General features: G+C 39.0%; 1 protein-coding gene across 1 annotated transcript in view; it reads right to left on the reverse strand.

Moving 5' to 3' along the window:
• LOC105488949 (RAB8B, member RAS oncogene family) overlaps positions 1-22,297 on the reverse strand; it is a 76,728-nt gene that overhangs the window by 19,635 nt on the left and 34,796 nt on the right. The window contains exon 2 of the mRNA XM_011753488.3: positions 1,390-1,450. Coding sequence (XP_011751790.2) covers positions 1,390-1,450 — 61 coding nt within the window. The remainder of the gene's footprint in view (positions 1-1,389; positions 1,451-22,297) is intronic.

The raw sequence follows: 22,297 nt of genomic DNA on the forward strand, positions 1-22,297 counted from the left end.
AATGTAGGCATACAACACAGTTTATTCAAAAAATTTCATTGGCCAGGCGCAGTGGCTCACACCTGTAATCCCAGCACTTTGGGAGGCCAAGGCGAGCGGATTACCTGAGGTCAGGAGTTCAAGACCATCTGGCTACCATGTAGAAACCCCGTTTCTACTAAAAATACAAAAAAATAGCAGGGCATGGTGGCGCATGCCTGTAATCCCAGCCACTCAGGAGGCTGAGGCAGGAGAATCACTTGAATCCGGGAGATGGACATTGCAGTGAGCTGAGATCATGCCATTGCACCCCAGCTTGGGCAACAAGAGCGAAACTCCATCTCAAAAAAAAAAAATTAAAATATTGTATAAAGTTATGTTCAGCTTCATGTGTATCAGCTGTATATGAAACATAAATGAATTTCGTGTTTAGACTTGAGTCCCATCCCCAAGATATCTCATTATGTATATGCAAATATTCCAAAATCCAAGAAAATCCAAAATCGGAAACACTTCTGTTCCCAAGCATTTTGGATAAGGGATACTTAACCTGTACTTGCAACTGGCAGCTGAAGTGGGGACACTGCGGGACCCAGCCCTCAACCTGTGGGATCTGACGCTATCTCCAGGTAGACAGTATCAGAATTGACTTAAATTATAGGACAACCCAGAAAGAAAAAGAAGATTAAAAAGTATAGGACACCCAATTGGCATCGGCTGGAGAATTACCTGGTGTTGGTAGGGGAAACCCCCTGACATCTGGTGTCAGAAGTACTGTGCTATGTATGAGAAAAAAAGTGTGTTTAAAAATATCTTACAGAGCAGCCTGAACTATGACATAATTTTTTTCTTTTTTTTCTCAGTCTTCATTTTTCTACTTAATAAGAAATATGCAAATAAATCATAAAATATCATAGCTGGAGGGGAACCTCCAGTGTCATCAATCCAACCAATTTACAAGTGAGGAAAAGGTGAGACCGACAAGGGAAATAACAGGCCCAAAGCCGTCAATGTGGAGGCATCATGGCTAGAACCTAGATCTGTACTTCCTGCCAAAGGTTCCTACGACGTGATTACTTTGTCTTACCAGATTTCAAAGCTACAACAACTGTGACGAAGAAGTAATCTGCATTCCTTAGAATTTAGTTTCCTCCCCTCAAAAATTGTAGTTTCGGAAAGATGAGCTATGGGATCTCTTCTGGCTCCAACAGTTAGTACCCTTTCTCACCTTCCCAGCTCTTGGTGGAGATACCTTTGAAGGATTCCCAATACTTACTTATTTCGCCTTGCTTCTGATAAAGAAAAGATGTTTTAGCTATCACAAGATGACTCTAACTTATTACAATTCACATTTAATTCCTACTTTCAATTCCTAATTAAAGCAGAAACTCTGTGTGTGTGTTTACTTACCATATCTGAAGCTTAATTTTCTTTCCATCTAGTTCTATCGTTCTGATTTTAAAATCAATTCCTGCCAGAAAAACAAAGAAAGATATGTTAAGTTTCTTCAGATGTAATCCAAGTCTCATTAGGAAGAGGACAAAGATTTCTATTGAAAAAAAGCTCTCCAACGCACTGGAAAATGTGAACACAGAGAGGGTGTGAATGGTATGTTTCCTCTGAATACAGGCTGGAGAAAGGAATGCTAATTACTCAGCAAAGAATTCCCACACATGTTAAATGCAACGTATTATATGCCTCATTATTCTGACACAAATGGATCACATCCTGCAAAGTTATATAATTTAGATAGATTGAGAACATGCCATATTTCCAACTTCCTGAAGTACATGTAAACAATGCTTCCTATCTACTCCTCAACCCCAATCCTTCCCTAAAGAAGGCTATGGGACCGCTTTAAAGAATATTCCTCCATCCTCTTCCATTTTTTTAATTCAGATTTTGCAATTGACTATGGAAAAAAATCTGCATATTTGACAGTACGGGAGGGAAAGCCTGCATATCTATTTTAAACAGTTAGCAAGTATTTTATACACATTTTAATAAATGTTCCCCACAGATTACTTGCTAGAGCTGAAAACAGGCAGAATAGACTTTAGCCCTGACTGTACTCTAGAATTGCCTGGTACTATGATCTGAATGTCCTCTCCAAAACTCACGTTGAAATTAGATTGCCATTGTGGGACCTTAGAGATACTAAGTACTAAGAGGTGGGACCTTTCAGAGCTGATTCATGTGGAGCCTGTAAGAATGGATTGTCCTTATCACAGGAGTGAGTTATCTTGAGAGTGGGTTTTTATAAAAGTGAGTCCTGCTCCTCCTACATTCTTTTCTGCACGAGCGTACTTCCCTTTCCAGTCTTCCAGCATGAGATAATGAAGCATGAAGGTCCTCAACAGATGCTGATGCCATACCCTTGGAGTTCCCAGCCTCCAGAACTATAAGCTAAATAAATTTCTGTTCATTATAAACTATGCAGTTTCAGGTATTCTGTCATAGCAGCAGAAAATGGACTAAGATGACTGAGAAATATTAAAAAAAACCACACACACAAAAATTCATGATTAGGCCCACCCCCTTCCCCAAATTCTGAGATTGTGACTTAAGTAGTCAAGGGTGGGACCTGGGCACTGGTAATTTTTAAGTTTCCCAGATGATTCTAACCTGAAGCCAAGAGTTTTGGCTTTCGAAGGGCTATGCCTTTTGAAGGGCTCTGGCACTTCAAAAGTTCAACCCTTCCCTCACATATTTTCCCCCACTATGGTAGTTCAAAACTTATTTATCACTGTCAACGACAAGGAACCACAAAGCCCTTGACAAATATCAGCAAGCTCTATCATATATTAGGAATAAGCTTTCTGAGGAGACCAGTTAGTGAATACAACTTAGTTGCAATTTGCCAAATCCTCATCATCTGGCTACTCAGCTTTGTTTAGATTTTTCTATTATTTTGCATTATATCCAGCAGGGGTTCTCAACCCCTGGGCCACGGACCAGTACTGGGCTGCACAGCAGGAGGTGAGTGGCAGGCAAGTGACAGAAGCTTCATCTGTATTTACAGCTGCTCCCCATTACTTGCATTGCCGCCTAAGCTCAGCCTCCTGTCAGATCAGCGGTGGCATTCGATTCTCATAGGTGCGCAAACCCTATTGTGAACTGCACATGCGGGGGATCTAGGTTGTACACTCCTATGAGAATCTAATGCCTGATGATCTGTCACTGTCTTCTATCACCCCCAGATAGGACCATCTTGTTGCAGGAAAACAAGCTCACGGCTCCAGCTGATTCTACCTTGGTGAGTTGTATAATTATTTCACTATATATTACAACGTAATAAAAATATAATATAAGTGCATAATAATAATCAAGTAATGCGCTTGAATCATTCCTAAACCACCCCCACTACCACCTCCAGTCACTGGAGGAAAAACTGTCTTCTATGAAATCAGTCCCTGGTGCCAAAAAGGTTGGGGACCACTGCTATACAGAACCCCTTAAAGTGGTTTCCAAGAAATTTCAGGAAAACATGTAAATTACGTATCCTCTAAATTGACTCAAACATTAACTCCAGTTTTGTTTGTTTTTTTTTTTTTGAGACGGAGTCTCACTCTGTTGCCAGGCGGGAGTGCAGTGGGGCGATCTCGGCTCACTACAACCTCCGCCTCCCAGGTTCAAGTGATTCTCCTGCCTCAGCCTCCCGAGTAGCTGGGACTACAGGCATGCACCACCGTGCCCAGCTAACTTTTTGTATTTTTAGTAGAGATGGGGTTTCACCATGTTGGCCAGGATGGTCTCATTCTCCTGACCTTGTGATCCGCCCGCCTCGGCCTCCCAAAGTGCTAGGATTACAGGTGTGAGCCACTGTGCCCAGCCAACTCCAGTTTTTTTAGGTGGGGAGCATTCAACTGCTAAGTTACTACAATGTTTCTTCATATAAACAATGAAAGCACCCCAAAAAGCTGCTTCCTAGCTCCAGCTTTATACAATGCATAGACATAAACCAACTGAATTTCCCCCCTTTTTCTCTGTGTGGTACTTTTCCCCCAGGGAGCCTTTTTAGATACTCTTGTGAGTCTTGAAATAGGCAACAATCACACCCAAGCTAATTTAGCAGAACACCTTCTCAATCATTATTTCCCCTCACTAACAATCATAAATTATTAGTAAGTATTAGGTTGGTGCATAAGTAATTGTGGTTTTTGCCATTCTTTTTAATGGCAACCTAATACAATCTGATAACCAATATTCCCAAGTTATCTGGCTCACATTTTCTCCGTTAAGGTACCTCCCTCAGCATTTCAGGGTCTGGAAAGGTGACACAAAACTCAGCAACTCAGCATAAATATTACTGCTAGCATCTGACAAAATGTCCTGTTTCCATCACTCATGTAAGATTTAATAGACATTGATTTTTATTTTGATTTACGTTTTACATGCCACCAAATCCAGTGTAACAAAGACCCTCTAGGAATCCTCCTCCAACCTTTACCTCTCTCTGGGCCTGGCATCAAGAAGAATGCCCAGCACCTGGTATGTACTCAATACATGTTTCTTCAGATTAACATTTTAAAACAATTCATGACTTTCCAAATCCATAGAAACAGAATAGTAGTACAATGGTAGTTACCAGGATCTGGAGGGAGGGGGAAAGGAATAGTTGTTTAATAGGTTTGGAGTTTCAGATTTGCTAGATGAAATAGTTCCAGAGATCATTTGCACAACAGTGTGAACATGTGTAAAACTACTGAACTGTACACTTAAAAATGGTTAAGATTGCAACTTACATATTATGTTTTTTACCAAAATAAAAAATAATGACTTTCAAAATGCCTGCTGTATACTTGAATAAATTAATTAGAAGGCTAATGTTCAACATTTCACCACTGAAGAGTTCATTCACTTATTTTATTTATTTATTTTTTTGAGACGGGTCTCCTTCTGTCGTGCAGGCTGGAGTGCAGTGGCGTGATCTTGGCTCACTGCAACCTCTGCTTCTTGGGTTCAAGAGATTCTCCTGCCTCCTGCCTCAGCCTCCCGACTAGCTGGGATTACAGGTGTGCTCCACCACACCCAGCTAACTTTGGTATTTTCAGTAGAGACGGGGTTTCACCATGTTGACCAGACTGGTCTCGAATTCCTGGCCTCATGTGATCCACCTGCCTTAGCCTCCCAAAGTGCTGGGATTACAGGCATGAGCTAGCCTGCCCGACCTTCATTCACATTTTAAATAAAAGACATCATATACCAGAATATTTGTTCAGATTAATACTTTCCTTAAAAGATAGTAACTCCTGTTCTTTTAAGGTTGATTTTGCCTATAATTGGAAGTCATGGGCAACTTTACCACCTTTACTCAACAACGCCAATTTGAGGCTCCTTAAAGTCTCACTCTCCATTCATCTAAAACACTTCAAAAACTTCCTACTGACAGAGGCTTTTTTTTTTTTTTTTTTTTTTTTTTTTTGGTATTTGTTAGGAACATTATCTTTCAGTTATGTGAGAAGTTCTACAAGATGGTGATACTTAGCCATCTTTTCACTGCTCAAAGGTTTTCGATGTTTGTAAGAGCTGTGAACTATGGTATTTAGCTTTTGCTTATGCTGCTGTCAAGGGCCAATTGACAGACAAGTGCTGTAGAACAAATTCAAATTAGCACAACATGGAAAAAAAAAGTAAGTGGGGACCTAAAATAGGCAATAGTTTTAGAAAGTAAGAATTTCACTAAAAGTGGTAAAAATTCATTGAAAAGCACTGAACTGTAGGTTAGGTTCTGTCACTAAAAACTTGTGAACAGGCTGCTTGACTGCTCTGAATCTACATATCCTCATCCATAAAAAAGGGTTGACAGCATCTAATTAGATAAATTAGATGATTTATGTGAACGTGCTCTGGGATCTCTGAAATTCCATATAAACCTAAGAGATTACACATTGAGAGTCTATAACCCGACAGCTCTTGTCACTTCATGCATGGATTATTTGTAATAGTTTTCCAGGATACTGTGCCAACATCTCTCCCTGGTCTAATTCCCCTATATGCCACTTCTAGAATAACTTGCAACAATCCCTGTGGTAACGTCGCTGTACTATTTAAGAAGCCACGGAGCCAACTTCTTCAGCCTGGTGATACAGCCTTTCCCACCAGATGCACCATTCTCCTGACACTGCAAACCTCAGAGTTTCTCCACACGAGGCCTTTTGCTTCTTTCAGTGGGCCCCATACCTCCTTTCCTCCACTCCTGCATGACCACCTCACTTTGCAGCCTTCTCTGAGGATGCCATTCCACCCATGTAATTCTCTCTCTTCTCTCCTCAGCTCTTCACTCAGCCATGCCCATTCCTACCTCAAGACCTGGCTTTTGCACAGTGATTTAATCCTGTGTCATTGGGTTTTATTAACATAGTGCCCTGCAATTGCTCTCAGATCATGCAAAGACTCTATCCTCTCTTTGCCCGTTAAGTTATGCACAGAAACATGTGTACAGTAACTAAATTAAAGGGTAAGTACTCTTACATATTTAATTAAACATTATATACTACTAAGGGTGAAGATGGCTTTAAAAACTTTGGAAATTTGGCCAGGTGCGGTAGCTCATGCCTGTAATCCCAGCACTTTGGGAGGCCAAGGCGGGCGGATCACCTGAGGTCAGGAGTTGGTCAGCCTGGCCAACATGGTGAAACCCCTACTCTACTAAAAATATAAAAATTAGCTGGGCGTGGTGGCGGGTGCCTGTAATCCCAGATAGCGGGGAGGCTGAGGCAGGAGAATGAATCACTTGAACCCAGGAGGTGGAGGTTGCAGTGAGGTGAGGTTGCACCACCACACTCCAGCCCAGGCAACAGAGTGAGACTCTGTCTTAAAAAAAAAAAAAACTTTGGAAATTTCTTAATATATTATAGTTACAATAGTAAGGATGCTGAGAACTCTTATTTCAATAAGAAAATAAAGACACAATACAATTAGCTTGACAATAATATCAGTAGTGAATTAACATTCATGTTAAAATTTAAAGCAAAGATAATTTCCTGATGCTACTCCAGGGATTAAAAGAATAATTAGCTGTAAAATGATAATATAATTAGGATGCTTTCAACTGCAAATACAGAAACCCCAAATCAAACTAGCTTAAGGTAATTTGTTGACTCATCCACAACAAGCTCAGTGGTGAGCTGGGGTTCAGAGATGGCTCAATCTAGGGCTCCAGCTCCCTTCTCTGCACCTCCCTGGGCTCTGCCGTCCAGGGAGTATCAATTTCACACTCTTGACTGACAGCAGTTCCTGACCACAACAGCAATACCAGATGAAAATAGATTATTTTCCTCTGCCTCTCAAAAGTGAGAAAGCGTTTCCCCAAAGCCTCCAGTGAGTTTTCCTTCATGTCTCATTTCTGGACTTATAACCATGGGAATGTCATGTTCTGGCAGGCTAAGGCTGAATTCTGAACTAATCACTGCCACGGAGAATTACCAAGATTGGATTAATCTAAATCCATTCTCTAAATTTAGATTAATCAAGGCCTATCCCTGGACCTGGGTCACTCCTAGAATCTACAGGCTGCTGAAAATAGAATAGAAAGGCTATTGAGAAAAATCATAGTATCTCTATATTATATACATATTATATATCCTCTATATAATACTCAAACCTATCTCATTAATAAAATTTTATATTCATAGCTATATGAAAGGACAAATTTTATATTCATATCTATATGAAAGAGCGGCACTACTACCCTGTCATGAATGCTATTACATTTAATGAGAAACTGTAGTACTTCTCTGAAGGCAATTTCATGTAATGTTTGGCTAAGAACTAGAAAATAAGAAAGAAAAAGGGGACAATGAGAAGCCCAAGTAGCTGCCACAACATCTCTGTGCTGAACTGTGACCACAGCTTCTAGAAGAGTCCTTGAGTTCACAACTCCAAAGACATGGCTTATCCCCTAGCCCCAGATGATTGGAGACTGGAAAGAAGGAGGGGGCTATCACACCAACAGCAGCAAGAACCAGAGGTTATCCTGGCAGTAAGGGAGCAACTTTATTTATTTATTTTTTTAATTTAAAAGAACTATACAATCTCAAAAAACATAGTTATTGAAGGGCATTATCCCTAAGGTCAAAAAGCCCTTTGTTTAAATTATACTACAGAGCTATAGTAACCAAAATGGCATGGTACTAGCATAAAAACAGACACATACATCAGTGGAACAGAATAGAGAACCCAGAGATAAATCTATACATCTACAGTGAACTCATTTTGACAAAGGTGCCAAGAACATACACTGGGGGATAAATGGTGCTGGGAGAACTGGATATCTGTATGCAGAAGAATGAAACTAGACCCCTAACCCCCACCATACACAAAAATCAAATCAAAATGGATTAAAGACTTACATCTAAGACTTCAAATTATGAAACTACTAAAAGAAAACATTGTCGAAACTCTCCAGGACGTTGGGTTGGGCAAATATTTCTAGAGTAATACTCTGCAAGCACAGCCAACCAATGTAAAAATGAACAAACAGGATCACATCAAGTTAAAAAGCTTCTGTACAGCAAAGGAAACAATCAGCAAAGTGAAGAGACAACCCACAGAATGGGAAAAAATATTTGCAAACTACCCATCTGACAAGCTATTAATAATCAGAATATATAAGGAGCTCAAACAGCTCTACAGGAAAAAAATCTAATAATCTGATTTTAAAATGAGCAGAAGACATAAGCAGACATTTTTCAAAAGAAGACATACAAATGGCAAACAGATACATGAAAAGGTACTCAACATCATTGATCATCAGAGAAATGCAAATCAAAACTACAATGAGATATCATCTCACCCCAGTTAAAATGGCTTTTATCCAAAAGATAGGCAATAACAAACGCTGGCAGAGATGTGGAGAAAAGGGAACCCTTGTACACTGTTCGTGGGAACGTAAATTAGTACAGCCACTATGGGGAACAGTTTGAAGGTTCCTCACAAAATTAAAAATAGAGCCATCATATGACCCAGCAATCCTGCTCCAAAAGAAAGGAAATGAGTATGTCAAAGAAATAACTGCACTCCCATGTTTATTGAAGCACTATTCACAATAGCCAAGATTTGGAAGCAATCTAAGTATCTATCAACAGATGAATGGACAAAGAAAATGTGGTACATATACACAATGGAGTACTATTCAGCCATAAAGAGAATGAGATCCTGTCATTTGCATCAACATGGATGGAACTGGAGGTCATTATATTAAGTGAAATAAGCCAGATACAGGAAGACAAACTTCACAAGTTCTAATTTATTTGTGGGAGCTAAAAATCAAAATAATTGAATTCATGGAGGTAAAGAGTAGAAGAATGGTTAGGTTGGGAAGGGTAGTGGGGGGTAGGGGAAAGTGGTAATGGTTAATGGGTACAAAAAATAGTTAGAAAGAATAAGACCTAGTATTTGCTAGGACAACAGGGTGACTATAATCAAAAATAATTTAATTATACATTTTAAAATAACTACGAGTATAATTGGACTGTTTGTAACACAAAGGATAAAAATGCTTGAAGTGATGGATACTCCATTTGCCCTGATGCGATTATTATTACTCATTGCATGCCTGTATCAAAATATCTCATGTAACCCATAAATATATACATCTACTATGTACCCACAATTTTTTTAAAAAGCCTCTTTGTATTTCAAAAGTCTTTTTGAGAGCATCATTTTTTGGCAGCACATGATATAATAATTTATGTTCAAAATGACGTCCCTGAGTCATCCTGACTCATGAGCAATCCATGACCCACCAGGAGGCATGCAGCCCACCCAGCTGGAAATACAATCCAACATCTAAGTGTAGGAGGCAAGATTCCAAAGGTATTTCCATGTGTTCAAATATGCCTCAACATTCATTTTTTGATGGTTTTAAAGTAGTCCCAGTTTCCTCATTAATATTTATCTAGTCAATACAATAGGAAATATAAATTGTAAGAAAACATTCCCAAGGGAATGACTCAAAGACATTTTCATTTTGAATTTAAAAACTCTCTCTCTCTCTAATGGATTTTGCTTTCCTGAATTGACTCTTACGCTAAATGGTTGCTTATAACATAAGGAGACAGGGAAATAAGTATGAAAGAGAATCACAGAATTACAGACTTGAGAAGTACTTTAGAGATCATTTAGTTGAGTCCTGTCTGTGTAGCTAAGGAAACTGAGGCCGAGAGAGACGCAGCAATTTACCCAGATTCATGAAGACCAACAAAAAAAGGTTAGGTTAAAATCAAGTTTTGGCACTGAAAGATCAGGCCTTCCCTAAGAGGAATACAAGAGATATGTACAAGAATGTCCACATCTTGGTGGGGAAACCTCCTTTTTAAGGGTCATAGTATAGAACACAGGCAACAACTTAAATGTCCACCAACTGCAGAATGCCTTGGTACACAAGAAGAGAAGGAATACTTGAGCAGTGAACAAAAGCCATACTTATCAACATAGATGAATCTAAAAAGATGATGGTAAGTGAAAAGAACAAGTTGCAGAAATATACAGTCAAACCAATTTGTATATTTCTGAAAAAATATTTAAAATACCAACACAACAGTATTATCATTCATATATATGTTTTATATATATATCCATGTATAATAAAACATGGATAGGAATGATTATTAACAAATTGAGGATAATACTCAATGTTACCTCTAGAGAGAAATGGAAGAGGAGGGATTCATAGAGGACTTCGACTCTATAATTTATTATTTCCAAAATTGAGTGGTGGGTACATGGACATGGGAATGTTTTATATTAGCTATACTTTAATAGGTCTAAAAGTTTTTAAAATTCTTTTAAAAAGCAAATATTAGTAACCTGGAAAACATACATGGAGGTATGTTCATTAATGGCAGTTAAAAACCAAAGCAAATTTTAGAGATGAGGGGTACCTTACAAGATTTAGTCAGGGGAAAAGGAGGCTCTATCGCCCTTATTCAATACAGTATAAAGAGGTCCTGTGAGCCCTTGGTAGCCCACCCTATCCATCCCTGGTCACCAATGGCTTACAGCCCTTCTTTGTATCGAACAAGGGTGGTATGGCAGTGCCTGCTCTTTCCCTGACTAAATCTTCTAGGGTACATTTTATCTCTGAAATTTTGGTTGATTTTTCTACCACTATTAATGAATGCATGCCTTCACACGTCAGATTTCCAGATAACTAATACTGGATCAAGTTCAGATTGGATCAAGTTCAGATAGTGAGGGGCAGAGCAGGGAAGTGGGGTGGCAAGGAATGCTAGCTACTCTGATTTCAAGCAGGGGGTTTGGGGACTTTTCTTCTCCACCTCGTGGAAAAGGAGTTTTGACTTGGACCAAGAACAAGTGAAGAACATTTGGGTCACTGTTGGGAGTGGCACTCTGGCAGGAAGAACAAAGGAGTTCTGATTTTCCATTCAAGTGAAGAAGGCAGACAAGCCATTGCCCCACCCTTGGGGTGGGAGGTTTGGGCCAGGAGGCTCTTTCCTGCACCTCTGAGGAGAAGGCAGTGGGGTATTTGAGGTTTCTGCATTGTCCAGGGCAACCCACAGGGCACCAGAGCTCCCAGATACCTCACCATGAGGCACCAGTGAGGGGTAAGGAGCAAGCACTTATCCAGAGTACTGCTTATCAGCGATTTCTCAGCAACCAGTGATGTCGCTGGAGGCAGCTGAGGGGAAGGGCTTGGCCAGCAAAACAGAGAGAAGGAAACTTCCAAACTGGCCCAAGTCCATAGTTAACAGATCTAACAGGGAAAAGGAACTTGGAATGAGCAGTACTGGGCCACTTTTCATTCCACAAATTAGATATAATTGAACATGGGAAAGGGACAGATTGACAAGAGTCTTTTACACTAAAGTTAAATTAGTCAGTCAACAGATGTTAATAACATAATCTTTTCTGTTTCAAGAGAATAGGGAGGTTGCCCCTGGGTTTGTGAATGGGTGAAAGGATACCATTGCTGGAGTGTGGGAAAGAGTACTTTTCTTGGCCTTCGGAACTCTCTCTCTAGGGCCAGCTAGTTCTCCTGACCTCCAGCATGAGCTGTGACTTGATGAATTTTGGCCGGTGGGTGGTGCAGCTTAGAACACACACAGCTCTCCTGCTTTGGGTACTATCTTAGGGAAGTCTGCTGCCTGGTCCAGAAAAATCAGGGGTAGAAAAACATCAGGGACCTTCAACTAAGGTTTTCTATACCTGGTTCCCACTGAATTTCTTTTGAAAGACTAATTTGGCTGCAGTCATGAGAACCTTGAAAAAAAATTCAGACTTCTGGGTCATTCAGCCTTTCAATGAATGATAACAATGAAAGATTTCAATGTTGGGTTTACTCACAGCACTGCACATTTTTCTACAAAGGTTATCTATCCCCTTTGACCCACTTTAAGAAGCAGAAGTTAAATACTGTGCTTTTACAACTAAAAAGGAGAAAAAAAAGGACTTTGTTTCAAAAGTACATTTGGAAACATGTGTGATCCCAGGCTATCTGAATATGGGTTACATGGTTTGTCTATTTACATTTCAGAGATCTTCCAGAAATAGAAAAATAGTTTCCCAAATATTGAAGTCTACTTTAAAGAAATGCTACATTCACCTCCTTGCTTAAGATTTTTATTAACAATAAAGATACAGTTCTTGCCAGTTTTGAAACTTTCTTTGACAATCAAATTTTGCTTATACTTTTTTTGGTGTGAATTTAGATTAATGAAATTTTAGAGTAGCTGATTTTAGGATAATTAGTTGAAATCTCTAATTAGAAAAATTGACTACTGAAATAAAAAAAAATGAGTTATAAACTGAAGCTTTAAACTATTTTTTTTCTCAAAATAAAGGACTTGGAGAAAATATACAAGTAGAAATAAATTAAGAATGTTACTTAGATCGAGGCTGGGAACAGTGGCTCATGCCTGTAATCCCAACATTTAGGGAGGTTGAGGTGGGAGGATCACTTGAGGCCAGGAGTTGGAGACCAGCCTGGGCAACATAGTGAGATCCCATCTCTAAAAAAATAAATAAAATAAAAATTAGCTGGGTGTTGTGGCACGTGCCTGTGGTCCTAGCTACTTGGAAGGCTGAAGTGGGAAGATAGCTTGAGGCCAGGAGTTAAAGGCTACAGTGAGCTATGATCATTGCGCCACCACTCCCCAGCCCTGGCATGGCATGAGACTGTTCCCAAAAAAAAAAAAAAAAAAAAAAAAAAAAAAACACGTTACTTAGATAGAAACAAAAGAGTTCAAGGCATTGTTCTTTCACAAATATACATCACATTAAGTTATAAAGCTATTTTCACCAAGTACAAGTTATTTTGCTGGATATATTTAGAACTATTTAAATTTGGGTTTATTTATATTAAAATTGACTGTTGTTTGAAAATTAGAAAGTCTAAAGTTTAAGAGGAAAAACACAATAAAAGTAAGTTTAGAAAACATTTAACAACAGTGTGAAATGATCACTGGCAGCCAAATATGTTTATGTTAGCTTTGTTCAACCCAACAGAGGAAAAGGGGGCATTTTAAGGGGGACAAACAAATGGTCAGCAAATATAACTTGCCCTTAAAAAAATACCTGACAAACTAAGAAGACGGACTAGAATTTTCTGATGTGTTTGGTTCTTACATCCTATGAATAGGAAATGGCAAATTAAATGCCATTTATGTATAAGTCAACAGTGACACACATTACCACTTCCTGCTGAAAAAGCTGAACGGCTTTACACTGTTTTAGAATTTTCTATTTGTTACTAAATTAAATTCAATTCTTGGCATTCTTCATATGACAGCTGTACCCATAAGATCTAATCATACCAACAAAATATAACACTCATAAACTAATTCCAGAAATTAGGAAGAATTTACTAATTTCTCTTTGAGCCATAAACATGCATTACAGATATACAAATAGTACAATTAAGAATAGTTTTAAATAATGTCTCTATTTGAGTCTTGAAGGGCTTTAATTTGTAAGATTAAAATATAATGATCTAATTAACTCTTAACATATCTCTGGGAAATAAATGAGCAAAATAAATAATTATATATCAAATGATAACTACCAAAATATGTGTTGAATCACAAAGAAAAGGTTTCTATAATGCTAGAACTACCAAAAGTCAAGAAAGACAGAAATAGTAAACAAAGTGTAATAACACAGCTACAATTCAGATAAAGTATGCAGAAACAATTAGGAAACACTAAGAATTTTAAATCTGATTAAGGAGCCAGCAGAGATTACCCAGCATTCAGCTCACCATTTGAGCCAGGCCAAAAGACTTTATGACAAGTCTCTTTTGCAAATCTTGCACTTTGAAAAGGAAATGTGTTTCAAGTGTTACTCAATCTAGAAGTAGCAATAAGCTTGACGATGTCAAAATGTGGATTTTAGAGATTCTCAGTGAACAGATGTTTTACCTTCAGTAAAGTCTCTTTTCACAAAGGGGCTAACTGGTGAACAGCCTTTAACTCCTGGCCTCAAGCTATCTTCCCACTTCAGCCTCCCAAGTAGCTAGGACCACAGGCACATGCCACCACACCCAACTAATTTTAAATTTTTTTTTTTTTTTTAGAGATGGGGTCTCACTATGTTGCCCAGGCTGGTCTCCAACTCCTTTCCTTTTATTCTTTCTTAAAGAATAAAAGTTCATCGGGAGGCTGAGGCAGGAGAATGGTGTAAACCCGAGAGGCGGAGCTTGCAGTGAGCTGAGATCCAGCCACTGCACTCCAGCCTGGGCGACTGAGCGAGACTCCGTCTCAAAAAAAAAAAAAAAAAAAAAAAAAAAAGAATAAAAGTTCAGAATGCTTCTGAGCTTCCATTTCTTTTCCCATTATTAATTCATCACTATCTCAAGAACCAAACTGCTCCAAAACAAAACCAGTTGTGTCTCTCCTGCTCCATCGTTTCCAATAAAGTGTACCTTTGTAGCAGGAAAACCCCTCTAGTATGAATCTCTATTACTTCCTAAACCTAGAATTTCCTTGTTTGAATTCTGACAGCTTAGTCAGGTCTGTTTCTTTTAAGGGTGAGGTGAATACTCTGAAGACATTCAAAAACTGAAGTTGAAAAAAAAAAAAAAAAAAGGAAGTAAATCCCTGATTTTAGGCACTAAGGCACTATTGCTAAGGGAAGACCATATTGCCAAATCACTGGAATTATCACTGGAAAAAATTACAGCTACATTCCAATGATGCTGCACCAAAAATGCAGTGAAACTGATTATTTAGCTCTTTCCAAGTATTGACCATGTATCATATTTTCCATTCATTTAGAGGTAAGTGAAAGCTAAAAAAAAACCTAATAGAACTAAGTAACAACACTACATAGTACAACTAACTAAAAACAAATGATATATCTTTTCCCTTTTAGAATGAACTCTTAAAAGAAAAAATAAAAAAGATTGTTATCCACGTAATATATCAGATAGCAACCAGGGTTAAAACAAACTTTAGCTATATATACTTTTTTTACTTTCCAGGAAAATTCCCAAGTCACTTTGTTTAGAAATATTTCAGCTTATACTGGTATGAACTGTAAAATGTGGTAATTTTCCCCACCCAGTTAATACAAGTAAACATTTTAGCAGAGAGGGGAAGAGGACGGGTCTTCACCAAATTACTAGAGGCAGGAGAGAAAAATCTAAAGTCATACTCTCCCAGCCTGGGCAACATAGTGAGAGCCCATCTCTACAAATTAAATTAAAAATTAGCTGGGCATGGTGGCACATGCCTATAGACCTAGCTACTTGGGAGACAGAGACAGGAAGATCATTTGAGCCTAGGAGTTCAAGGTTACAGTGAGCTATGGCTGTGCCACTGCACTCCCACCTGGGAAACAAAGCAAGGCCCTGTCTCTAAAATAATATAATAATTAGTAAAATCATATTCTCTCCTGCAGGCCTGCCTCTTCCTTCTTTCATCCTCTTATCCCCCTGACTTTTCTCTAAATAAAAAGTGATAAGAGGCCGGGCATGGTGGCTCACGCCTGTAAGCCCAGCACTTTGGGAGGTCAAGGCAGGCAGATTACCTGAGGTCAGGAGTTTGAAACCAGCCTGTCCAATATGGCGAAACCCTGTCTCTACTAAAAATACAAAAATTAGCTGGGTATGGTGGTGCATGCCTGTAATCCCAGCTACTCGGGAAGCTGAGGCAGGAGAATTGCTTGAACCCAGGAGGCAGAGGTTGCAGTGAGCCGAGATCACACCACTGCACTCCAGCATGGGTGACAAGAGCAAGACTGTCTCAGCAGCAACAACAACAACAAAAAAGTGATAAGAGATGATAAAATAAACATAACTGCAAACTTCCAGTGTTCTGAATCTAGTTAACAAGAGCCTTTTCTTGATCAAAACCAACATCAATGCCACAAAAGTGTATGAAAATTAAGCAGCACTTACAGTTAACTGTAGCCAGTGTGATGGAAGGATAATTATAATAAGCTATTGCTGATGAGTAAAGTTATAACCAACAGAGTAATGCAGGTAAGAGGATGAGTAAAAAAATTAACATTTTGGTACAAATGCCGTATTTTTGCCAACCAATAATGAAAAACTACCAGTGACTACATCCTCCTGATTTGTAAGCACAATCCTCTATGATAAAAAAGTTTGAAGGTGACAACACCTTCATGGCCAATTACACTTATCTATATATGTAGCCATTCACCTTAAAATAAAGACACTCTTCTAACTTTACAGGGTGCCAAAGGATTCTGTCCTCTATTACTTCCTTGGTTTGGCTTCTTTTTTTTTTTTTTTTTTTTTTGAGACAGAGTCTTGCTCTGTCACCTAGGCTGGAGTGCCGTGGTGCGATCTCGGCTCCCAGGGTCTGCAACCTCTGCCCCCAGGGTCCAAGAGATTCTTGTGCCTCAGCCTCCAGAGTAGCTGGAATTACAGGCACGCGCCACCACATCTGGCTAATTTTTGTATTATTAGTAGAGACATGGTTTCACCAGGTTGGCCAGAATAGCTCGAACTCCTAACCTCAGGCAATCTGCCCGCCTTGGTCTCCCAAAGTGCTGGGATTACAGGTGTGAGCCACCATGCCTTCTTTTCAAATACTGGAGAAATACATTAAGGATCACTGAATGTCTGTGAGCACCTATCTTTCTCAGGCATATTTTTCCAAGTTACAAAATGCTTTTCAAACAGGTCCGGTCACCCCAAATGACTGACATGTAAGATACTGAAGACTCATTTGGAAATCTCGAGCCTGACCTTGAGTCCTGAAGGGCAATGACCCTTATTTCTATAGCAGAATACCTGGGAGTGTATATGCCTTTTCTTAGGCATGCATAGAAATACTTCCTGGAAAATAGCTTTCCTCCTCTCCCCCACCCCTTATTTCCCAATGCTGGGGTAGCCACTGAAGCCTTTGTGTCTTATTTACCATGAAGGAATATTTTGAAGCTATTAGAAGTGATCCTTGGTTGTTACCAAGGTTATATAGAGATCTCAAAAAATTTATGTTATCATGTTATAAACGTGGCAAAATATAAAATGCACTGTCTGCAACTATGCAGAAAATACATGTACATACGGAAAGCAACGTGTAAAACAATTAAGTAGCTATGTTAGGCTAAGTATATTAATGTGAGATGATTTTCAAAATTACAAACTAAAATTTTCACTTATATTATTTTTGCATTAATACGTTTTGAAGCAAATATTATACACACGATAGTGAAAACAGTACTCGCTATAAGTATACTTCAAATTCTGAATTAAAGAAGTTTTTAGGGGCTGCCCTTGCAAAATCTTAGCATTTAGTATAATGTTGTTTCTATGGGGAAAAAAAGCACAAAAAAATGCCACCAAACAACTAATTCACACACTCCATCAAAAGAGCTGGTGTTAAGTGGGGACTGCAATCATTATCTACCAAACAGCCCACACGAATTTGTTCCTCCTTCTCTAATACTGCAGTTCCGGTTTATTTGCTGTCACCTGCAAGACAGCATGCGGGAAACAAAGAAAGGGATCAAGATGTGAACTTGCCTTCACGCGCTGTGTTTTATGACCATCTGCAGAAACAAATCCAGGAGGAAAGGCATCATTTGCAGAATTCATTTTTCCAGGCTATCCCTGTCCCTAATTAACACAGATAATTCTGAGTTTGCCATATCATAATTTATTAACCATATTAAATTAATCTAATCAGCTGTAAAACAGGAGAGGACAACAGTACAAGTTTTAATAAAGTGAGCTCACTGGGGCAGGGTTCTGTAGCTCACACCTATAATCCCAGCACTTTGGGAGACCAAGCAGGAGGATCGCTTGAGCCCAGGAGTTTGAGACCAGCTTGGGAAACATAGGAGACTCTATCTCTACAAAAAAAAAATAAAACAATTAGCCAGGTGTGGTGGTGTGTGCCTGTAGTCCCAACTACTTAGGAGGCTAAGGTGGGAGAATTGCTTGAGCCTAGGAGGTCGAGGCTGCAGTGAGCCATGTTTGTGTCTCCAGCCTGGGTGACTACACTCCAGTGTGGGTGACAAAGTAAGACATGTGAAAGAGAAAGAAAAGGAAGAAAAGGAAAGAGAAAGGAAAGGAAAGAGAAAGGAAAGGAGAGGAAAGAGAAAGGAAAGGAAAAGAAAGGAAAGGAAAGGAAAAGAAAAAAGAAAAGGGAAAGGAAAGAAAAGAAAAGAAAAGAAAAGAAAAGAAAAGAAAAGAAAAAAGAGGGTGCTCACTGGATTTTAAAAGCTGCTCAGCTGAGGATCATGGTGAATTCCCACACAAAGGGCAAAAGCACCCTTGGTGAACAATTTGATTTGTTATATTTTTAACTCATCTATCTGTTTATAAAGCCCCATAATACAATGAAGTTAAGAACAAAACAAAACAGCAGGTATGTACAGATTATTTTAAAAATAAATCCAGGGGTTCAGAGGGTGAAGAATTCTGGGTTCCTGGGTGAACAGAGCCAGAATGTTTCCATATATGAACAGTTGAGGAAAACAACCAAAACTAAACAAAACAAAATTGAACATCAAGTTGTAAATTTACCTCTGCAATTGAAAAGTTAGTATTTTACTATGTTAACTTCATTTACCCAGTTTCTGACTGATTCAAAAGTACTTCTGCAGCACCCTAACAGTAACCCTAAGTTACTAACATGAAAAACAAAAACAGAACTATTCACTCACAGATAACTTTACAGACACAGTGTCATTTCAAAGATGTCCTCAGGCAAGCCTGGGGCAGGATTTCCACATCTGGTGGTCACAGTGTTGGTGTTCTCAGTTTGGTCCTCATTGTCATTAGGTCAGGAAATACATACAACAATGGATGCAAATGTCAGAGGCGTGTGAATCAGAGCAACTCCATCTTAAACAAGAGCAGGGTAAAATAAGGCTGAAACCCACTGGGCTCCATTCCCAGATGGCTAAGGCATTCTAAGTCACAGGATGAGACAGGAGGTCAGCACAAAATAAAGGTCAGGAAGACCTTGCTGATAAAACAGGTTGCCCTAAAGGAGCCAGCCCAAACCCACCAAAAACAAAATGGCCACGAGTGACCTCTGGTCGTCCTCACTGTTACATTCCCACCAGCACCATGACAGTTTACAAATGTCATGGCAACGTCAAGAAGTTACCCTATATGGCCTAAAAAGGGGAGGCATGAATAATCCACCCTTTGTTTAGCATATCATCAAAAAATAACCACAAAAATGGGCAACCAACAGCCCTAGAGGCTGCTCTGTCTATGGAGTAGCCATTCTTTTACTCATTTACGTTCTTAATAAACTTGCTTTCACTTTGCACTGCAGACTCGCCCTGAATTCTTTCTTGCATAAGATCCAAGAACCCTCTTTTGGGGTCTGGATCAGAATCCCTTTCCTGTAACACAAAGAAGCCAAGAAATGTGAAAACACAATGACTATGTATTTTTAACCTCAAATGGTCTATCAGCAGAATGAGAAGTGTGAAGGAAAATGTCACTGGCCATTTTAGGAACAGATCACAACCATAGATGGCAAATCTTTGCATGAATTTCTGAGGGTGAGAGAAGAAAGCAGGAAAACATGTGTGCATTCTGAAAAATTGATATTTAATCTATTTTGGATAGGTAATATACCTTTGCAGGCCTCAAAGTTGAAGGCTGAAGTGTGTATTTGGAGACTATGATACTGAAGTCAGAAAAGTGGGAGATTTGGCCCCTTATCAGATTTACAACCAATTCCTTATCCTACATGTGAGTATAATCCATTTATCAAATTGTAGATAAAAACATATATATATAATCCATAGATCAAATTGTAGTTTTCTGTTCTGAAAACTGACGGAGGCTGCTTCATTCTAGCTATGTAACAGATATGGCTAAAGAGTGCTCAACCACACGTGATAGATACAATAAGGTTTACCTGAGTCAAATGAAGTCAAATTTAGCAAAAATCAAATTGACTAATGAAAGGGCAAATTTCAAGATTTAATTTGACAAAGAATGAGTGGCTGGGCACGGTGGCTCACACTGTAATCCCAGCACTTCGGGAGGCATAGGTGAGAGGATCACTTGAGCCCAGGAGTTCAACACCAGCCTGGGAACACAGCAAAATCCCGTCTCTACAAAAAATACAAAAATTAGCCAGGCAGGTGGCAAGCGCCTGTAGTCACAGCTACTGAGAGGGTTGAGGTGGGTGGATCGCTTGAGCCCAGGAGGTCGAGGCTACAGTGAGCTATGATCACGCCACTGTACTCCATCCTGGGTGACAGAGCCAGACCTTCTCTCAAAAAGAAAACAACAACAAAAACAAAAACAAAAAAACAGAGAAGGAAAAAAAATAATAAATTATTCTTGTCAATTAGCTAAACAAGAAAAATGAAAAAGAATTAGTGGGCACCTCCACGAGCCTGACACTATGCTAGGCACTGAGGAATTCAACAATGAAGTTATGAGTCTCAAGGAGCTCCTACGCTAATAGTCATTAAAATTTCATCATGTGAAAATCCTACTCCATACTGGTGTCTTTGTTAAAGACAATATTCCAAGGTTCGCTGTTTAGGAGCAGGAATTAACAACAGATGACAAACTAACAAAACCATGATTTCCTAAAATGTGACACTGTCTGCTTTAATTCTGCCATTTCCAGAAGCAAGTATATATTTATCACCCAAAAGGCTGAGAGTAAGCAAGTGGCATTTGTCTGTCACAAATGGCAAAAAGTGTAATTAGTAACTTTTCATGTTGTTTAGAAACAAATTCGGCTTAAAATATATGACAGCAATAGAAATTAAAAGTACTCAATACACCACCACTTTTGCATTCTCTCCTAGCACTCCAGTAAATAAACTCTAGTCTTGGTCAAGTTTGAAATTCTGACTTGTAAGAGCTTTGATGACTAGCTAAAAATAAAAATTATCAAACATATTTATAAGGAATGGTAATACTAAAAACTCCATCACAGTTAAGTTACATTAACAAAGGCTAAGGGGCTCAGCAAACTTTGGTAGTGCAGCTGCAGTCTTGAATCCTGACTCCAAAGTCCTTTGTTTGATAAGCATGATGATATTACATTAAAGATGATATTATATTTATTGTGTACCTACTATGTGCCAGGTAGAACTATAGGAAATAGCCATCCCTAACCCTCATTTCACTGATAAAGAACCTACAGCTCTAAGAGGTTGAGTAACTTATACAAAATAACAAGAAAGTGGCAGAGCTGGGGTTTCAGCCCATGTCTGCCCATCTCTGACGTCTGATTTTCCCTTGTTGGGCTAAGGATGAGAATTCTGTGTCTCAAGTGACTCTAACAGGAGAATCAACCTTTAGAGTCCACCCTGGAGGTGGTACTAGCTCAGATTATGGAGGATTTGGGAGGAATCTGTTTCCAATACATCCCTTAAAACTGAACCTAACTCCAGATTATGTCGAGATCACAAAAGGAAAATTGGTTCATTCCTGGTGGACCTAAACATTAGGAATTAGTTCTTTGAGCCTCTGAGTATGCTTAGCATAGCCATTTTATTATGAAATCCTTATTTCTAGATTAATCTGAAATAGATCTGATCATCCTCACAAACTAGAGAAGACCCCATCTATGTAGGTCTGTTTTGATTCAGAATGAAGCTATCTCCCAAGGCAAGGTTCAAAATAAGAGATGTTAAGGAGATAGGGCAATAGGTAATTTTCCACTCATATGATTGAAATCCATCCCATGTCAGCCTATGTGACAGGGACTGTGACACTCATGCTGCTCCAGGAAACATGATCTTGGTTCTACAGTATGGCTAGGAAGAACTAAAAAAGTTTGGATACCTGGGGTATTATCAGTGGTCAAATGTACTTGGCCATTTGAAGCATACCTTTTAAACACACATAAATATCTTCCAACATGGAATGAATGCTTTCTATAACTTT

This window comes from Macaca nemestrina, chromosome 7, assembly GCF_043159975.1.
Source record: "Macaca nemestrina isolate mMacNem1 chromosome 7, mMacNem.hap1, whole genome shotgun sequence".
NCBI classification, from domain to species: Eukaryota; Metazoa; Chordata; class Mammalia; order Primates; family Cercopithecidae; genus Macaca; species Macaca nemestrina.